At 59.1% G+C, this 18,450-nt stretch overlaps 1 protein-coding gene across 4 annotated transcripts in view; it reads right to left on the bottom strand.

The window, feature by feature from the left end:
- Positions 1-18,450, bottom strand: part of ACTN4 (actinin alpha 4) — a 74,652-nt gene that overhangs the window by 18,690 nt on the left and 37,512 nt on the right. For 2 of the 4 annotated variants that reach the window (XM_065926044.1, XM_065926041.1), the window contains exons 2-8: positions 10,542-10,656; positions 10,225-10,344; positions 6,646-6,732; positions 5,641-5,728; positions 3,688-3,766; positions 2,375-2,456; positions 1,570-1,655 (exon numbers count right to left, since the gene is read on the bottom strand). In XM_065926044.1, the coding sequence (XP_065782116.1) occupies positions 1,570-1,655; positions 2,375-2,456; positions 3,688-3,766; positions 5,641-5,728; positions 6,646-6,732; positions 10,225-10,344; positions 10,542-10,656 (657 nt within the window). Of the gene's footprint in view, positions 1-524; positions 611-1,569; positions 1,656-2,374; positions 2,457-3,687; positions 3,767-5,640; positions 5,729-6,645; positions 6,733-10,224; positions 10,345-10,541; positions 10,657-18,450 lie in introns of all 4 variants that reach the window. The other 2 variants (XM_065926042.1, XM_065926043.1) reach the window with 1 other exon arrangement.

The following is an 18,450-nucleotide window of genomic DNA, read 5'->3' as shown; positions in this document are numbered from 1 at the left end:
AGACACTCTTGACTCCCTGCCTGCAGTGGTGGGGCTGTGGGGGGCAGGGGCCCGGTGACCTGGGCCCATGGAGTCAGAGACGGGCCTGTCCTGGGGCGTTTGCTGGGGGAAGGAGCCGCAGAGCAGGGCAGGAGAGCCAGCATTCCCAGTGGGGACACGGCCAGTGCGGCAGCCGGGTGGCCAGGCACGGATCAGGGGAAGAGGGGGACAGCTGAGAGCAGGCACACAGGCCCCAGCTGCACCCCGCTGTCCGAGGTGATACTGGGACTCGATTGCCTCGTCCAGACGCCACTTCACAGGGTGGGCTGTGTCCACGGAGGGACTCATGGGACTGTCTGCGGCGTCTCAGCCCTGGACTAGTGCTGGTTGGGTGATGGCAATGAAGGCTCAGGGTCACAAGAACCTTCCAGGCTGGCTCAGTTCTCAGGCCACAGCTCGGGCACTGGGATGGTGGTGGGGGTGGGGGGCGTGGCAAGGGTGAGTCTCCAGCCACAGCAGTGAAGGTGCTCCCGCCCCCAGCTCACCTTTTGAGCCCCTGAGAAAGCGTGGTAGAAGCAGGACACGTAAGTCATGATGGCTTTCTCATCTGGCCTCAGAGTGCCTACAATATCTGCGCAGAGAGAGAGAGAGAGAGAGAGAGGCAGGAGAGAGTGAAAGATGAAGGAAGGGCGGCCGAGGCCGGGCCCGAGGCTCATGCGGGAAGGATAGCGCTGGCTCTGGACTGGAAGCCAGACCCCGGCTCCGGCCTGCGTGGGTGCGTCTTGCCAAGGGGAAGGAGGGACATCCGAAAGGGACAGATTCCTTTCCTAACCAGGCCTGGGTTTGGGACACACTAGCCAGGAAGCCTTGGGTGGGGCTGGAGGGATCTTGCTTGCATTATTTGATCTTTCTGAAAACACATGTAGGATCCATGTCCTTTGTGACCACCTAACAGCTGAGCACAAACCCCTAATCATCTCCTGGGGTCTCAGAATGAAACCCAAACTCCAGGACTACAATGTCTCCCATAGCCTGGCTCTGTCACCTTCTCCGACCTCATCTTCCTCTCCTCCCCAGCCATTCCTCAGATGAGCCCCGCCATTGATGCCCCAGGGCCTTTGCACTTGCTCCCCCCTCTATCTGGAACACTCTGTCCACAGCTCCTGCTCATCACGCCCCTCCCCACCGGCGGCCCCAGGTGAAGGAGCCCAGTGCATCCCACCATGCTGTGTGTTCTCCACGACTCCTCTCACGCGACGTTACTTTCTCTGCGGACCTGCTCGTTCGTTGTCTGTCTTGCCCACTAGAATGTAAGCTCCGTGAGGGCAGGGGCCCTGCCTGACTCGGTCATTGACTGTATGTATTCTCAGTGCCTGGCACTGAAGTAGGGGGGTGAGCTCTGAGGCGCTCCAGAGATACTACGAGCAGAGAGAGACTAAATGGGTGGTAATGCCGAGGAGCGGGGGGATGGCTTCCAGTCGGAGAGAGGCCACTGCCGTCTGCAAGAGAAATGAGGTGAGTGCGGGAGGAGAGGCAGCAGCGGCATTGGGCGGTGGCGGCGAGGTGGGCCTGCCTGGCCCTGCCCGGTACCTTCTGCGCTCCCGAAAAGGCATGGTAGAAGCTGGACACATAGGTCATTATGGCCTTCTCGTCGGGCCGGGCCGTGTTCACGATGTCTGTAAGTGAACGACAAGGGTTAACCTGCCCCAGCGGGGGTGGGGACGGGTGCTCACGGAGATGCACGGGCTCCCCAGGCCACAGCAGGAGTCCTGGGAGAAGGACCCTCGGAGCTGATTCCATGACCCTGGGCGACTCCAGTGGGCTTGGCCAGCCCCTCGGCCCCTCCATCCCCCATGGTCACCGGAAAGGCCAAGGCTGTGGGAAATGGGATTAAGACGAGGCGACTTCCTCTCTCTGAGAACGGCCTCAAGGGGCTGCTAAACGGTCAGCCCCAGGGGCCGCCAGAGGCCAGAGGCGGGGGTCCTGGCCGGGGTGGTGCATGGCTGGGAAACGGAGCAAAGCCGGAAAAGGAAAACAACACTCCACTCTGTGGGCTCCAGATCCCCAGCCTGTGGCAAGCAGGAAGGTGGAGGCCTTGGTTATTCACAGGAGCCGACCGTCCCAGTGACCGAGGGGTGGGACCAGTCAGGAAGCGCTTTGGCGGGGGGCCGGGGCCCAGGCCCCAGGGGCGGCCCTGAGAGCTGGTTCCTTCAAGGTCCCCTTCCCCACCATCTCCCTCCCAGGCTGCTCTGGCCTGGGCGCCCTGGGTGACAACACCATCATTCCCGGTTCACGCAGATTCGCTCAGGCGTTCCGGCTGGCTCGCCAGCTCCAAGGTCACCCTAAGACATACCCATAAGGCAGCGTGCTGACAGAGCAAGGGGGATGTACTTACCCTCTGCATCCAGCATCTTGGGGATGTCGAGGTATTTCTCAGCCACTTCGAAGGCATTGTTCAGGTTGGTGACTGGGTCGTCCTGGGGGAGGGAGGCGAGGGAAGGAGGAGAGATACGGTCAGGGCCAGGACGCACAAGCAGAGGGAACAAGGGCTGGCCCTGAAGGGAGGGATCCTGGGGAGGGCTGGAACTGGAAATGTTCCTTCAGGCAGTTCTCAGCCACCTGTGCTGCTGCAGGGAGCTGGGGGCAGGGCGGGGTGGACACACCTGGATAAAGTCAATTCCCACTCAAAGCAACGCTGCTGGAAACCTTTAGGGGGCTGACTGTGCACCCTTCCTCCAGAAAGAAACACAGGCGTGCTCTTTCCTTAGAATTTCCAGCCATCCCCAGATCCCAGATTAAGACCGCCTGCACTGAAACACTGATCCAGACCTGAGAAAGCATTGGGGTGTATGTGGGGATGGGGCTGGGGAGCAGAGAGCCTCCGTGTTCTAAGCTCAGCCCCGCTCATGGATGAGAGCCCACTTCACGCCGACCCTACCTCACGGGCCTCTCCCACTCTCCAGCTACAGCCCATTCGATTACTCGATTAGTTGCTGTGGCCTGAGTGGGCTGAGCGCCGGCCTGGGCACCCCCGCCCCCCCCATCTGGGATGATGCTTGGCCCTAGGCTGCCTCCCCCACGGGCCCTACCCCACGAGGCCAGCTCAGGGGCACCTTCCTTCTTCTGTAGCATGGGTCCCCCCGTGATGGTTCAGAATTCCTCACCCCCTCCACCGGGCAGAGTGTGAACGCTTCAAGAATCTAGAGGGTTATGGAAGGGGAGCTGGGGACCTCCCTGGTGGTCCAGTGTTAAGAATCTGCCTTCCAAAGCATGGGACTCGGGTTCGATCCCTGGTCGGGGATTCCACATGCCAAAGGGGCAACTAATCCCGTGTGCCACAACGACTGAGTCCTCACACCACAACTAGAGAGAGGCCTGCCCACTGCAACTAGGACCTGATAAGCCGTAAGTAAATACATAAAAAGGAAGGGAAGCTGGAAAGCATGGTCAGCCAGGACCTCCCATAACCCTTGGCAGCTGCAATGCTCAAGGAGGGAGAAGGGGACGGGTCCCAAGGGGACCAAAGGAGGCAAGAATCAGCCACCGAGCCTGGTTGCTGATGGCTGGCACAGGGCCCTCCCAGTCTGCCCATCTGAGCACAGAGTTCAGCTCTGGACACCAGCAACGGATGGGCTGGGGGCAGGAGCCCAGAGTCAGGGTCAGAGTCGGGGTGTCTGTGGGCCACTGAGGGGAAACAGAGACACGTACCTTTCTCAGCTTGTCGTACTCGATCAGCTCAGGTCTGTGCCGGTGGATCAGGGCGTTGAAGGCAAGACCATCCTTCCAGCTGGGGATGGAAAGGCCAAGGTTGTGAGGAGGGCCCCCGTGTTCATGAGGGACTGTGGGCCGTGGGCACACAGGAATGACTACCTCCTACTCGGTGAGGTGGTCTTGAGCGTGTGCCTGGCTGGCTGAGCCTGGCTGCTGGAGTCGGACTGTCTGGGGGGAGATTCCACCCCTTCCGCTCTCAGTGCAACCTTAGGCAAGTCCCCTAATCTCCTGCGACCTCAGTTTCCACATCTGCAAAATAGGGATAATACAGTGCCTACACTTGATCGGGCTGCTGTGAGGATAACTAACTGTGTGAGGCCTAGGCCGATACCTGACGTGTGACAAGCGCTCTGTGACTGCTCGTTACCGGGGTGGCCGTGCCCCGCTGAGAACTGCCGAGCGTGGCCCCGCTGAGCTGCACAGGCCTGCACCGCGGGCCCTCTGCACCTTGGCTGACCTGACCCATGGGCTGGCTAAATGCCAGGACGTGGCTTGCCGTGAGGGGCTCTGTTCAGAGGGAAGTGACAGCTGGTCCCAGGCCAGACTGGTCACATTTTCCCTCCCCGAGAGCCTCTAAGGCAGGGGTCCCCAACTTCTGGGCTGTAGACGGGTACCTCCTGTCAGGTCAGTGGCAGCATCAGATTAGAAATAAAGTGCACAGTAAATGTAATGGGCTTGAATCATCCCCAAACCATGCCCCTCTCCTAACCTCAGAGAAAGGAATGGTCCGTGGAAAAACTGTCTTCCATGAAGCTGGTCCCTGGTGCCAAAAAGGTTGGGGATAGCTGCTCTAAAGGCTGGCTCTTTCGGAGGTCAAACTTAATGACGTCTCAGACAGACCCCCTCTCTGACCATGGTACTCTTGCTGGTTACCTTCTGTCACCTTATCCTATTTTGTTGTCTTTGTTTGGCCCTTCTCACTACTTGGAATTAGGCTGGCTTCTTCACACCTTTGTGAACTACTGGTCCCCCGGCTGAGGTGTGACCTTCCAAGGGCAGGGACTTGACTTTGGCGCTGTTGTATTCCCACTCTTGGCATGGAGTAGGCACTCCATAGGTATTTAGTGACTGAATAAATAAACGAACGAGAAGTGCACAGAGGACCAGCTAGTTGGGAAGGAAGGAGACGCGGAGGAGATCAAGGGAGGGACTGCAGGCTACAAATGGTTGAGCACAATGGTCCCCAAGGCCGAGTGCAGGGTCCTGGGGAGTCTGAGGACACAGCAGGACCTCTGTGGACGCTGGAAAACCCCGTTCTTCATCCCGATGTGTGTCCTCTCCCTGGACCATCCACCCAGGAAGACAGCAGAGGCTCAGAGGAGTGAAGTCATGGTCATGTCAGATCTAATCTCAAGGCCACCCCCAAAGCCTGCATGCCTAATCCCCAGGCCATGCCATACTCCCAGATCTCCCACTGATCATGCCTGCCTTGTGGACACACTCATTTTCTGCCCTGACCCGAGGGAGAGCAAGTTTATTCCAGCTGAGTCCTGTTCCTCTAATGGACACAGGGCACATTTCCCCAACACTGAACTCACTAGGATGGCAGGTCCCTCTTGAGAGGTCAAAACAAAGGAAGAGCTTTGCTGCTCCTCCCGAGTTACCAGACTTGGGGAAGGAGACTACAGGGCCTCGCAGAGGTGCCAGGCCATAAGGCCTCCAGCCCGGGACAGTGAGGCGACCGCCACCGCCCCCAAGGGACACAGGGACTTTCCCAGGGGTTCATGGAAGCCAGTGGGGAGGGGCGCTCCTGAGAGCTGGCACCTCACAGACCCTGACAAAACCACAGCAAGAGAGCTGGGGTGGGGGTGGGGGTGGGGCAAGCCAGTATCTCAAGTCCCGGGAAGCAGCTTGGGGATGACGTTAGCCGGCGGTTAGCCGGCCGCTCACCTGATGTGGAAGTTCTGCACGTTGACGTTCTTGTATGGGGCCGTCTTTCTCTGGCACCAGAGGAGGAGCCCTTCCTTGGCAGAGGTCTCTGCAGAACACACAAGGATGGTGAGTACAGGCTCACAACTAGAGGCGCAGCACCAGTGAGGGGGGTCACCCTCGGGGCTCAGGCAGAAGGCGCAGAGAGAAGCCGGGGAAGAGGCCCTGGGACGGGGCAGCCGCAGTGTGGGTGCCCCTTCCGCATCCTAGCTGCATGCCAGGTCCCAGAAGCAGTCACTCATCTGGGGTCACCCTGAACGTGACAGGGACAGGGCAGTGTCAGGGCCTGAACCTGAGCCGTTTCTGACCCCAAAGCCTACGCCTGGCAGGACACACGGCCCCAGAAGCGCCTGATGCAGGGCCCGGCTTCTGAACAAGGCCCCAAGAAGGGGCTGCCCACGCAGGGGCCGGCCGCAGCTTTGAGGAAGCAGGGTGGGAGGGCCCCAGGAGGCCCCTCCGTCCCCATGGACTGTGCTCAGCAGACTGAGCGCGCTGTGAGGGCAGGCACCACGTGTCCCGGTCACTGCTCCGGCCTGTCACCAGGAGCCCCTCCACACACAGGCCCCGTGGTTTCTTTCACCCTGTGTTGGCCAAGTCCAAGGGTGGGAGGTGGAATGGAAATGTGGGTGCTGACGCCCCGGAGAACGAGGCCAGGCCTGACTCTATCATGAGTCTGCTCCCAGACTGTAGAATGGTGCGGTCATGCCCACCGGACGAGGGTGGTGTGAGGGTCCACTAAGAGGGGGTGGCCTCACGGGTCCCCCTTCACCTGCACCTGGGCCAGCACCTCCACTCAGCACTCCTGGGCAGGGCCAGGCCCTGGGAGCCATGTACGGACTGAGGAAAGAGCCTCGAAGCATGAAGACAAAACACCCGAAAGTCTAACCAAGTCCCCAAAAGTTGGGGTGGCACTGGGGTTGAGAGAAAAGGCTGCTCTCTGCCAGCCGGCAGGCCCTCAGCTCTCACCTTCCACAGAGATGTCCTGGATGGCGAACCTGAGGATGATGGTCCAGATCATTCCCAGGGTCATCTTCGCGTTGCCGTCCACAATCTCTGCACACAGGGAAAGGGGCAGAGGGTGACTCCCCAGGCGGCCCCCGGCCCTGTCCAGTGTTCAAGTCCATCATCTGACAGAGCTGCCCAGGCCTGTCCCACACCACCTGCATTGGGAGGTGTCCCTCAACAGGAAGCGTGGTCCCCAAAGCCTTCTGCCACTTGGCACATTCAGGTTTCCACACACACGTGTTCTCAGCCACACAGGCCCCTCCTCTCCAGGCAGCTCACTCTCGTGACCCACTGCAAAGGATTGCTCCCAGGCGTCAGGCTTGCGTTTCCAGCCCCCGTCACCGCTGTATGGGCAAGTCTCTCGACTAGCAGGTGCAGGCCATGCTAGTATTTGTTGAGAATCTGTCCCCTTCCTTCCAACACCAGTGCTGCCACCTCAATCCAAGCCACCGTCGTGTTCTCCAGATCTCGATGCACCGCCTCCTCCGTCCCCATGATCCACTCCCACACAGTGGGGTGGTCACTAACAGGTGCATCGAATCTGTGTCGAGTGCCTGCTTCAGGCCCCACCGTACCTGAAACAAACCCTGTGTGCCGGAGGTGGGCTCACAAGGCTGCCCTGTGTGACCTGGCCCCTCCCTCCCCAGCACTCGCTAAGCTCCATCCTCTTGGCGAGTCAACGTTTGCTTGCTTTAAGGATCTCACACCTCCTGTCCACCCACAAAGTGCACCCCTGTCCCTTTCCTCAGAAGGCTGGTGGTCCTTCCCAGCCTGTTCTGTCTCTCTGCTTCTGCGTCACCTCCCGGCTTCCCTGGCACCCTGCTCCTGCCCTCACACGCACACACTGGCTGGTCTGTCTGCTTCTTCACGGACTTCCCAGCTGATACGGTGGGAAAGGAACTGCCTGACAAGCAGAAGGCATGGGTTTGATCCCTGGGTCGGGAAGATGCCCTGGAGAAGGAAATGACAACCCATTCCAGGATTCTTGCCTGGGAAATTCCACAGACAGAGGAACCTGGCGGGCTACTGCCCATGGGGTCACAAGAGTTGGACACGACTGAGCGACTAAGCGGCAGGAGCAGCTGCCTGTTCACCGTCTGCCTCGTGGTCAGTCCTGCACCCCCAGCACCTGGCCCAGCCCTCGAGAGGGAGAGAGAGGGGTGGGGGGAGAGAGAGAGAGAGGTGGAGCCGCAGGCGGCAAGGAGCAGGGGGCACAAGGGCCAGCTGCTGAGAGTGCACTTCCTCAGCTGACTGAAAACCACTCTCCCAGACTCCCGGGGGTGAGAGAGAAGGGTCTGGACCACACGTTCCTCAGCTTCAGCAACTTGGAGAAAAACCACTTCTGTGATGCTCAGGCACCGTGGGGTCTGGGGCCGGGTGGAGAAGTGCGTACGAGCAGCTGCAGACCAGAGCCCATCGGCCTGACACGCCTGCAGCGGTCCTCTCAGGCCTGCAGCCCATTGCGCCTCTCCCAGTCTGGATGCAGGAGGGAGGCTGGCAGAACGGAGGGATGCTTCAAGAGACCGGGCTCACCGGCCTCGAGGACAGAAAACTCTAGGTGGGCTTGATTTGAGGAGGAGGAATGAAGGTCCCCCAGAAGATGGGACCCAGCCTTCCCGGAGGACACACTCACTAGGAGGTGGGGGGCTCTTTAGTCACCAATGAGGCCCCCCCAGGGAAGCTGCGGGCTGCCGGCTGAGGGGAGCTCTCAGTTTGAGGGTCTGGGGAGAGGAAACACATGCAGCCAGCTGCCTGGAGGCAGGGGAAGGACACAGTGTCTGTCCGCACCATTCCCAGGGCAGAGAACCCCAGGCCTGGAAACTAGGCCGGGCCTTCTCGTGGGGCGAGAGCGGGGATTCATCCAGGAGATCCACGCTGTGTTCCTCCTGGGGGCTGGGCACCCCAGAGCTGGGGATGGACAGAGGCTGGCGTGGCGGCCGCAGTGCCCGTTCCCAGCTGGCGCCCGAGCAGGCTGGTCACGGAGGGCTTAGAGAGTCTCTGTGCCTGGGGGTGGAAGGCGGCCACTCTCATGACACACCCACCAGCTGCTCCCTGGACCTGCAGCTGTGCCTCCGCCTCCCGACCCCACTCATGAGCCCCACGAGGAAGCCATGTTCCTGCAGCTGAGATGGTGTGGACGGACAGGGAATCGGGGGTGGACGGGGGTCGGGGGGACATAGATCAGGGCTCTCAGGTACCCCAGAGATCTCAGAATGGCTCCGGCCGGCTGCCCACCAGAGGCCCGAAGGCCACAGGTGTTGGGAGCGAAGTGGTCTGGGCATGAACGGAGAACGTTTTTAGACTGAGTTTTTCTCCAAATGAAAACTGATGACTGCCATGGGTCTCTCCTCTCACCCTGTCTGTATTTACAGGCTAGCATTTGAGCAAAATAAAAAAATGCAGCTGTGAGAAGCAGGAGGCTGGAGGGGAGCCAGGAGGAAAGATCCATACAAGGACAGAAAATCTCAGGGCCTGACTGAATTCGGGGTTTTGTGTTTTTTTTTGTTTTTTTTAAACAAACACCAACCACCTCGACCGTGGCATGCGAGGCTTGGCACCCCTCCTTGGACAGGGCCCAGGCCAGGGCAGAGCCTTGGAACACGGGACGTGCATTCCTGGCCTGGAGCCCCGGCCAGACTCTCAGAGCCCTGTCATTAACAGCAATTAGTTTTCTTTGTTTTTCTAAAAGCTGGGACAACATGGATGTCGGGGTGTAGGAAACTCTGCTCTGACTAATGAGCAAGACTGTGAGCCCAGGCCAGTGGGGACCTTCTGGGCTCCATCAGGCCTCGCCTGGTCTCCAAAGGCGCCTGGGAAGCTCAAGACAAGAGTTCCAGCTGCTGGAGTGAGGGCATGCCGCTGCTCCCGCGAGGGCCCGGAGACAAGGTCACAGTGCTGGCTGGGCACCCGCAGGGGGCCCAGAGGGATCCTGGGAGTCCCGTCAAGAGGCCACACTCTCCCAGGCCACACGGCCAGCAAGGTCTGCTCCCTGACCTCTGGACCTATGCTCCCTGCCGCAGAGCCCAGACACTGGGCCGCAAGCGTCCTCCCCTCCTCTGAGCCCCTTCTGACCACGGACACCACGCAGGGCCTAAGGGCAAAGGTGCTGCTGGCTCAGAGAGACGGCGGGTCACCTGTCAGGCCCAGCACTGGGAGGGGGAGTGAGGTGTCCAGGGTCTGATTCAAAGCCATTCCTCCTGTGCCCCTCATGACTAGGTGAACCGGATTCTCTGCTCTTGGACTGGATTATTCCCTAGGGGAAGGAAAGCAGGGGTGGGTAGGGTGCCAGGGCTGGGGGTGGTTTGTGAACTCAACGCTGCATCAAAGGCAGTCACTGTGGTCACCACTTGGTGTATCCGGCACCCCCATCTTGACCATCAACACAACTTTTTCTCTTTCTTGGCTGTGTGGCTTGTAGGATCGTAGTTCCCTGACCGGGGATTGAACCCGGGTCCTCGGCAGTGAGAAAATAGAGTCCTAACCGCTGGACCTCCGGGGAATTCCCCCACCACCACTCTGCTCCGGGCCCCATCCACTCACCTTCTGCCCCGATAGAGACCAGCTTGACTCCTTTGCTGGCGATGAAGTCCAGCGCCTTGTTCACGTTGTTGATCTTGTGCACTCTCATCTTGCCCCGCTCTGGCTTAGGTAACCGCTCCCCTGAGGACCGAACACCATGAAAGGAAGAGAGAGAGATTTAGGATCCCCACTGCTCCCCAGAACAGGCCAATGCCGGCGCAGTGTTGCCGCAGCTGGTAGAGGCCTTGCTCTTGCCCGGCAGCCACGGGCAGGGCGGGCGGCGTCCTGGGGGTACCTGCAGGGTGGTTGTGGGGCGGGGCGGGGGCGGGGTGCCTCACCTGAAATGACCTCCAGGAGGAGCATGAGCTTGAGCCCGTCTCGGAAGTCCTCATCGATGTTCTCGATCTGCGTGCCAGCCTTCCGCAGGTGGGAGTTGCACCAGGCTGTGAAGGTCTGGGGAGGCAGAACAGAGGGTGGCCGGGAGGGTGAGTGTGGCTGTTAGAGCTCTCCAGCAAAAGGGCCAGGTTGCAGACCTGACTCTGCATCAACAAGGTCACCCTGGGGCCAGGCCCTGGGCCCAACCTCTATCTATGCTGGCGCCGATCTCCACAGCGACCCAGGCAGGCTGACGGGAGGAAACTGAGGCTCAGGCTGGGTCCCAGACCACCGCTTGGTCAGCGGGATAATGAGTGGCAGAGCGTGGACTGGAACTCACGTCAGCAGCCCAAGTTCAGAACCAGAGCAGAGACCACCCGAGGATGGGGCCCGGGCGTGGCGTCCGTGGTGACCGATGCTCAGCCCCCTGCTGGCTGGGGCCTCTGTCGTCATCGACGCCAGCGCCAGGGAAGTGCGTCACATCAGTTAAGGTGGACGTGCCCAGACACCTTCCAGGGAGACGGGCCCACGCAGCCCGGGCAGCAGGGTCTGGGAAAAAGCCCACGCCTGTTTCCCTCGGGAGTCCCCTGCCCTGTCCCCGCCAGCCTGCAGGCCCAGTGTGGACCTGGGCCGAAGACCAGGAATGCACAGGAGAGCCCACGCTGCGCCTGAGTGCAGGCAGAGGCCGTGTGGGGAGCGAGGGGCTTCCAGGGAGACACTGGCCAAACACCATGTGTTTTGACAACTGTCACCAGAACTGCTCATTGGGAGACTCAATGCAAGGCCCCTCGCAGACAAAGAAGCCGCCTAATTAACACACCACAAGGTGGGTGCAAGCAAGGGTTCCCTCCAAACGTGATGGCCCTTCCAAACCTGAAGAAAGGGGGAGGGTTGCGGGCGGCTAGGGTACCCCACCCGCCTCCCACCAACACGAAGAAGAGTTCCACCATCACCACCCCGGAGAGCCAGAAACCTGCACGCAGGTGTCCCCTCCGCTACGGGCGCCTCTGCCCGGCTCAGTCCACACCTACCCGCCCCCAACATCAACCCCTCTGGATGCCCACCAGGCTGACCAGCCTGTCCCGCCCCACCCCTCCTCTGTGCAGGTCTGTCAGAGGACCACTGTTTCACTTTTTTTTTTTTTAGTATTTTTATTTATTTGGCTGTGCCAGGTCTTAGTTGCGGCATGTGGGATTCTAGCTCCCTGACCAGGGATCAAACCCAGGCCCCCTGCGTGGATGGAGTCTCAGCCACTGGACCACCACCAGGGCAGTCCCTCTGCTTCACTCCTAACAGTTGCATGCTGTTTTCTGCCTCCTTGCAGCCGTGAGCTACTCTGGAGCAGGTTCTCAGCGAGGTGTGCACGTATCCGCCTCCCCCACCTCACTTCCCTTGCTCCTTCCCCTGAGCAGCTCTGAATTCAGACAAACCGGGGCCAGACTGCTGGTTACACCACTCCTGCAGGCAGGTTACTCAACCTTCTTAACGTCCGTTTCCGCATCTGCAACGTGGCAGTGAAGACACCACCTGAGTCACGCCTGGTCGGTGCAAGGGTTCGTGGTGGTGACCCCTGTGGAGCTGGGGCACACAGCAGGGGCTCACTTCTCTGCACACCACGCTTCCCAGGGTCCCCTCCTCTCCGGACACCCTGCCCGCCTCTCCCAGAGTGTCTTCTCTGCCCCCTGCCCGCCCTCACTACCACACACAGCCCTTGGCATCTCGGACAGCGTTCTCCAGTCATTTGGGGTCTTGCTGGATGTTACGTGCATATATACATGTGTGCTCCCAGGAGTAGAAATTTAGTCTCACATCGCACGTGCCTTTAGAATGCCCAAAGCACAGCGGCCTTGGGCCTGGGCAGTGGGCAGGCGTGGCGCTGAGCCGCCCAGTGGGCAGCAGCAGGCCAGGCTGGGACAGAAAGTGGCGGGGGATGCTGGGCCTCTGCTGTTCCCTGCGGTCGAAAGATGCAGGGGGGCAGCAAACTGGCCATCACATCCCCGGCTGAGGACACAAGACGGCAGTCCCCAGAGACCGAGCCCCCAGTGCTTCTGGGCCGAGATCGAGGCACCTGGTCTGCAGGGAGGGCACCTCTCTCCATCAGCCTGCCTGTGTTACACCTGAGGTAATCCTTCAGGGCTTGAGTGCCGGCCCCTCAGCTTACTTCTAGGTTTGCAACCAGGAAACTTGGCCTACCTACACCTCAGCATCCTCTTCTGTAGGATGGATTTATCAGAATCTACCGCCTGTATTGCTGTGGGATTAAATGGGGGGTGGGGTGGGGAGGAGAGGAATGCTTTAAAACATCCACCACAGAGCTGGGCGTCAAGTCCCGAGAACTCACACACCTGGGACCACATCCAACCCGGCGGATTCCCACTCCATCCCTGGGAAGGGTGGGACCTAGTCTCTCTGCAAAGGCCCTGACACCACCACCACGGTTTGGAGGGGAAACTAGAGTCCAACCTAGGCAGGGTCTGAATGAACTTGGCCTCACTGGGCTCAGGTCGTCTGTTCTCAGAAGATCACAACACCGCCTACCCTGCACACATGGCCCATCTCCACACCTTCGCTCACCTTCTCTGGGCAAGAAACAAGAGCTCTGGCTGGAGGCTCACACAGACCTGCCTTGCCCCCTGAGGCCACCTTCCAGCAGGGTAACCTCGGGCAAGCAAGGAGCCTCAGGTTCCATGCTGGGTGAAACGGAGACAGTAATCTCCCCTCTTAAACGATGACTAAACAAAATAATGCAAGTAAATCACTCAGGACTGTGCCTGGCACAGATGAAGTATTCAGTGTTAAACAAATGTCAAGGGAAGGACTACTTTTAGATAAATGGTAACTCCGCTTGGCACTCGCGTCTCCCTGGCTGGAAGCAGGCGGAGGCCCAAGCAGAATGCAGAGCGAGTGCTCAGGGAGAATGCCCACCAGTGTGGCCTCAGTGGCAAGGAACCCGACACATGACGGACGGGACCGCACTCTGTTGCCTGTCCGGCCGTTTTCTCCTCCCGGAAGACCGGGAGCATCTGCTGACACTGGAGACTCCGAAGGCCCCGAGCCCGGGATACAGTGGGCAGGAGTCACGAGGCCCTCCTCGGGATCAGGCCCACCGCTCGCAGCCCCAGCTCCATGCAGCACGACTGTGAGTAGGAGCTGGAGTTCCAGCGGGACATGAAAAATTCATAGCTGCTTCTACTTGGTTACAAAAATAACATTCTGCTTATTCACTCCCTCTCCCTGCCCGGTTTAGACTGAGATGTGCGGGGTGGGTGGTGTGGAGGGTGGTTTCTATAGATGGAGGCCTCGTGGGTCCGCTGTGCCCCCGCCACTCTGCAAGCTCTGTCACAGCATAAGTTGGGAAGCGAGGCAGGCCCCGCTGGCTCCACGATGCCCAGGGCGCTGTGGGGCGGGACACCCACTCCCGAGATGGGCATCTGCTGTCTGCCGGCCAAGCCTGGCACTGAACCCACCACGCTGAGCAAAAGCAGACCCAGGCTGCACGCTAAGGAGCTTCCAGTGTGATGAGGGACAGAACCCATCTCATTAACCAAGTGATGACTCAACTACAGAAGTGACACCCTCAGGAAAAGTGGGAATGGTAACAACCGCAGCAGACACTCCCATAAGCTAACTATGCGGCCCGCGCTGTTCTAGGCATTTTGCCACATGTTAATAACGTCTCTCATCTGCACAGCTACCTTGTGAGGTGGTTACCATTTCTGCCCCATTTAACAGATGAGGACACCGAGGGTCTGAGAGGTAATGTGATTTGCCCACAGGTAGTCATGTACCTGTAAAGTTACAGAGCGAGATTTAAAGCCAGGGATCCTGGCCCAGCTTCCCAGGTGGCGCTAGTAGTAAAGAACGTGCCTGTCAATGCAGGAGACAAGAGAAATGCTGGTTCAATCTCCGGGTCAGAAAGATCCCCTGGAGGGAGGGCATGGCAACCCATCCCAGTCTTCTTGCCTGGAGAATCCCATGGACAGAAGAGCCTGGCAGGCTGCAGTCTATAGTCAGAAAGAATCAGACATGACTGAAGTGACTTAGCACGAACCCTGGCCAGGCAGCCACACTCTGAGGCATTACCTTGCATTTGTCCTCCTTCCTCTCACCTCTCAAAGAGGGAGCTCACCAGTGTTTAGGATGCTGGTGGGGGAGGGGAGGACACGTCCCTGAGGGTCCAGCGGTTAAGACTCTGCATGCCCACAGCAGGGGGCCCAGGTTCAATCCCTGGTCAGGGAACTAAGATCCTACAAGCCACATGGTGTGGCCAAAAAGAAAAGAAAAAAGGGGAGGAAATCCTGGGGAACAGCTCCTGACCTTCTGGCCAGGCAGACATGGCTAAGTTCCCCTATGGAGAATGAATAGGACAAAAATAAGAAAGACATTCCAGATAATGGGACCAGTATGTGCAAAGGCCCTGCAGCAGCGAGAAAAGAGCCTGGCCCTGGAGAAAGGGAGGGAGTGAAGGAGTGCAGTCTGTGTCCTGAGGCTGGCAGGCCCACTCTGTGTGGGGACTGAGCCAGAGGGGCAAGGGTCAATGTGCGATGATGGTGGGGGGGAGGGTAAAAAGCTTCTTCTAAGAGAAACCTGGCAGGAGGAGGAAGGCAGAGGAGCCATGTTAAAGATGCCAACAGCGGTAACCAAGCAAGGCAAACTCAAGGTTTTGGTTTCATCTGGGAGGGACTGCTGGCCCTCTGGGGGAGAAGGGAAAGGCCATAAGCATCTAGAGCTCGTCTGAAGGTCACTTCAGGGGCAGCACTGGTTCTGAGCAGTGGCTGTGTCCCTAGCGCCTCATCTAAGAGCCCCCAGTGCAATCGACGAGCCGACAAAGCTGACCTGGAGCCCCGATTAGGAACTGGAGGAAGCAAAGCAGACACAGAGGTTACATTCTGGTGGTGGTGGGCGGTGGGGAGGCGGTGGAGGAAGGGTCTCACTGAGGGTAAATGTGCATTAACTGCTGATTGCTAGCTCTTACCATTTACACATGCTTGCCTTGTAGCTCAGTTGGTAAAGAATCTGCCTGCAATGCAGGAGACCCAGGTTTGATTCCTGGGTTCGGAAGATCCCTTGGAGAAGGAAATGGCAACCCACTCCACTATTCTTGCCTGGAGAATCCCACAGACAGAGGAGCCTGGTGGGCCACAGTCCATGCGGTCGCAAGAGTTGGACACAGCTTAGCGACTAAACCGCCACCACCACCACCATTTATTTACATGTGGTAACAGTTTAAAACCCCCAACCCCGTGGTCATGTGAGACACTATCATCTCCGCTTTACAGGTGAGGAAACTGAGGTGGGGGAAGGTTAAAAGACTTGCCCAAGGTCACACAGTCAATAAACACAAACACCGGGCGGACACCCATTCCTCTGAGTGGGATGTTCCCTACTGGCCTGGCAAAGAGAAGTCAAGAAAGGTCCTGTCCCGATCTCAGTCCCCAAGCTGGAGCTGAGCTCACATGGCGAGGAGAGGCAGGCAGGGCCTGCTTTTTTTAAAAATTCTTAAAAACAAACTTTTGATCTGGCTGCATGGCACATAGGATTCTAGTTACCCCACAAGGGATGAAACCCACACCCCCTGCATTGGAAGCGAGGGGTTCCAACCACTGGGCTGCCAGGTAAGTCCCCCATCTGCTTCTTAAAGGCTTGGCCCGAGCCCAGCGTGGGAGGCAGGCAGACAGTACCTAAGTGGTGGCCCTGCCATCCTGTGAGGGGGGCCTGAACACAGCCCTTGACCCACCTAGCGAGGGAGGAAGGATGTGGACTCTGCCTTTGAGAACACATGTGAACAAAACCACAGAGGAGAGCTTTCAGAACTTGCCTCTGCACACTGGCAGCCTGTTAAAGATTCTTCTCTGGCTGTTAAAATAGCACCAGGGTGTGGGGGAGTGCGGCAGGGGGCGGGGTGGAAGAAGAGAAGACAAGCTTGTTGGTTGGTTTGGGCTCCACTGGCACAGGAAGGCAAGCCTCAGGAGCACCCACCTCCCCCAGCTGCTTCTGCTTTGTCACTGTGTGCTGGGGAGTGGGGGGAAGGCCAAGCATCACTGGTCATAAAGTCCTTCCTGTGTCACAGGGACCCCTCCCAGTGGCCAGGATGTGGGGCGGCTGGGTGAATGAATGATGGATATTGTTCGGGAGGTGACCTCAGCGGTCAGGAATGTGGCAGCAATGGGCTTTAATGAGCCATTCATCGGTGACTCCCTCCCCCCAACCCAGAGAGGTAATAAACCTTCTGGACTCCGGGGCAGTCCCCAGTAAGAAGCCAGTGGCCCTTCAGCAGGCAGGGTGATGGCATGGGCCGAGGGGAAGGATCCTGGCGGGATGCGGCTAACCCAGCTGAAAAAACTTTCCTTCCCTTGTCTTCTCAGCGACTACGTGTTACAAGCCATGTTCTCAGTACTGGAGGGGGTGGCGTGGAAGGAAATGTCGGCTGGAGACTGGAATTCCACTAAACCCAGACTGAAGGGAGTCTCCTGCAGTCAGCTGGGACCCGAGGCTCGGGCTGGGGCGCACGCCCTGGCTCTGCTGATCGTCTCTGGTGAAGGAGCTCCTGACCAGGGCTGGGGCCGCACTCGCCCGACCGCCAACGGACGCTCACATGTGGATTCCATTGACTCCACGCTGGACGGGACTTTAGGAAAAGCCGCTGGCTGCCTCACGCTGCATCCCCGCCTTCCACTTTGTATACCGCCCACCCCCTTAGCCAGACGTCCCAGGCCAGCAGCATGACCCAGAAGGATTGGCTGCCTAGCTGAGCCCCGGCAAACTCTCCCAGGGCACTGGCAGGCAGGATGGGGTTCCCTGGGGAGCTGGGAGTTGTCAAATCTCGCCTTTGCAATACCGTGTTGGGTTTGCCGCTCCGCTGGGGCATCAGCCGCTTTGAGGGGGAAGGCGCTGTCCCGCCTCCTGAACTCCCACCTTGCCCGCTGTGGCCTCGGCCGCTGCCCATGGTTCCTGCTTCCATGGGTCCTCGGGAAGGGTGTCCGGGGCTTGGACATAGGGGAGGGATAGCTATTTATTCCTGGGGTAGGCATCCACCCTTCTTATCACCCATCTGCCGGCTACTGCCAGGCTTCGGGCACGGCCTGGCCCCAGCGGGGCATCTTCTCGGGTCCTGAAAGCAGGGGCTGCTCCCCTGGCCCCTGGGCTTCATCACCAACCCTAAAGGTGCTTTCAGGGTCTGAAAGCTAAGCCTTCTGGAATCTGGGTTACCAGCGGCCCAGGTGAAAAGGTGATTGACCTGGCAACACCCGCATGGATCCATCCAGGAAGTCTGTGAAGCCTCTGGAATGGCTCTGAGATTACACACGGGAGGGCTACTTTGAAGATCCACTGCCTTTAGCAGATTCTGAAGATAAAAGCCAGGGAGCGGGCTGAGAGAAGAGAAAATGAACCGGTCATCATGACACGGCCACGACCGAGACAGGTGCCGCAGTGTGGGACTCGGATGGCCCCGCCGGCTCAGGTCATCAGGGCTGGCGTGGCAGGGGCACAGGGACACTTCGGTTGCCTGTCCGGTTCCCAACGGCACACGCAGCCAGGGACAGAGCTGTGTGCCTGGCCCCTTGACGACAGAACCTAATTTGAAAGCAATTACAGGGAAACGTGGAATGCTTCTTTCTTATGTCCTGGCCTGCCGTTGCCTTATTCGGAGTTTTTCTCGGCCTACATGAAAAAGCTGACTTCTCAGTTGGAGGAGAGGTATAAATACCGCGTAGTGGAGCAGTGAGCATTCCAAAGGTCCTGCGTGTCCGTCCAGAAACCATCTCTTACCCCACTCCCTAGTCCCCTCCCGGTAGCCAGCGTCCCTGCCTCTGCCAACCCCCCGCGAGGCGCCAGAAAGCGAGTGAGTTGTTGCTACCATGGGCTGCCTCT

Source organism: Muntiacus reevesi, chromosome 2 (assembly GCF_963930625.1).
Source record: "Muntiacus reevesi chromosome 2, mMunRee1.1, whole genome shotgun sequence".
NCBI lineage: Eukaryota > Metazoa > Chordata > Mammalia > Artiodactyla > Cervidae > Muntiacus > Muntiacus reevesi.
This window is presented reverse-complemented; position numbering and strand designations above follow the sequence as displayed.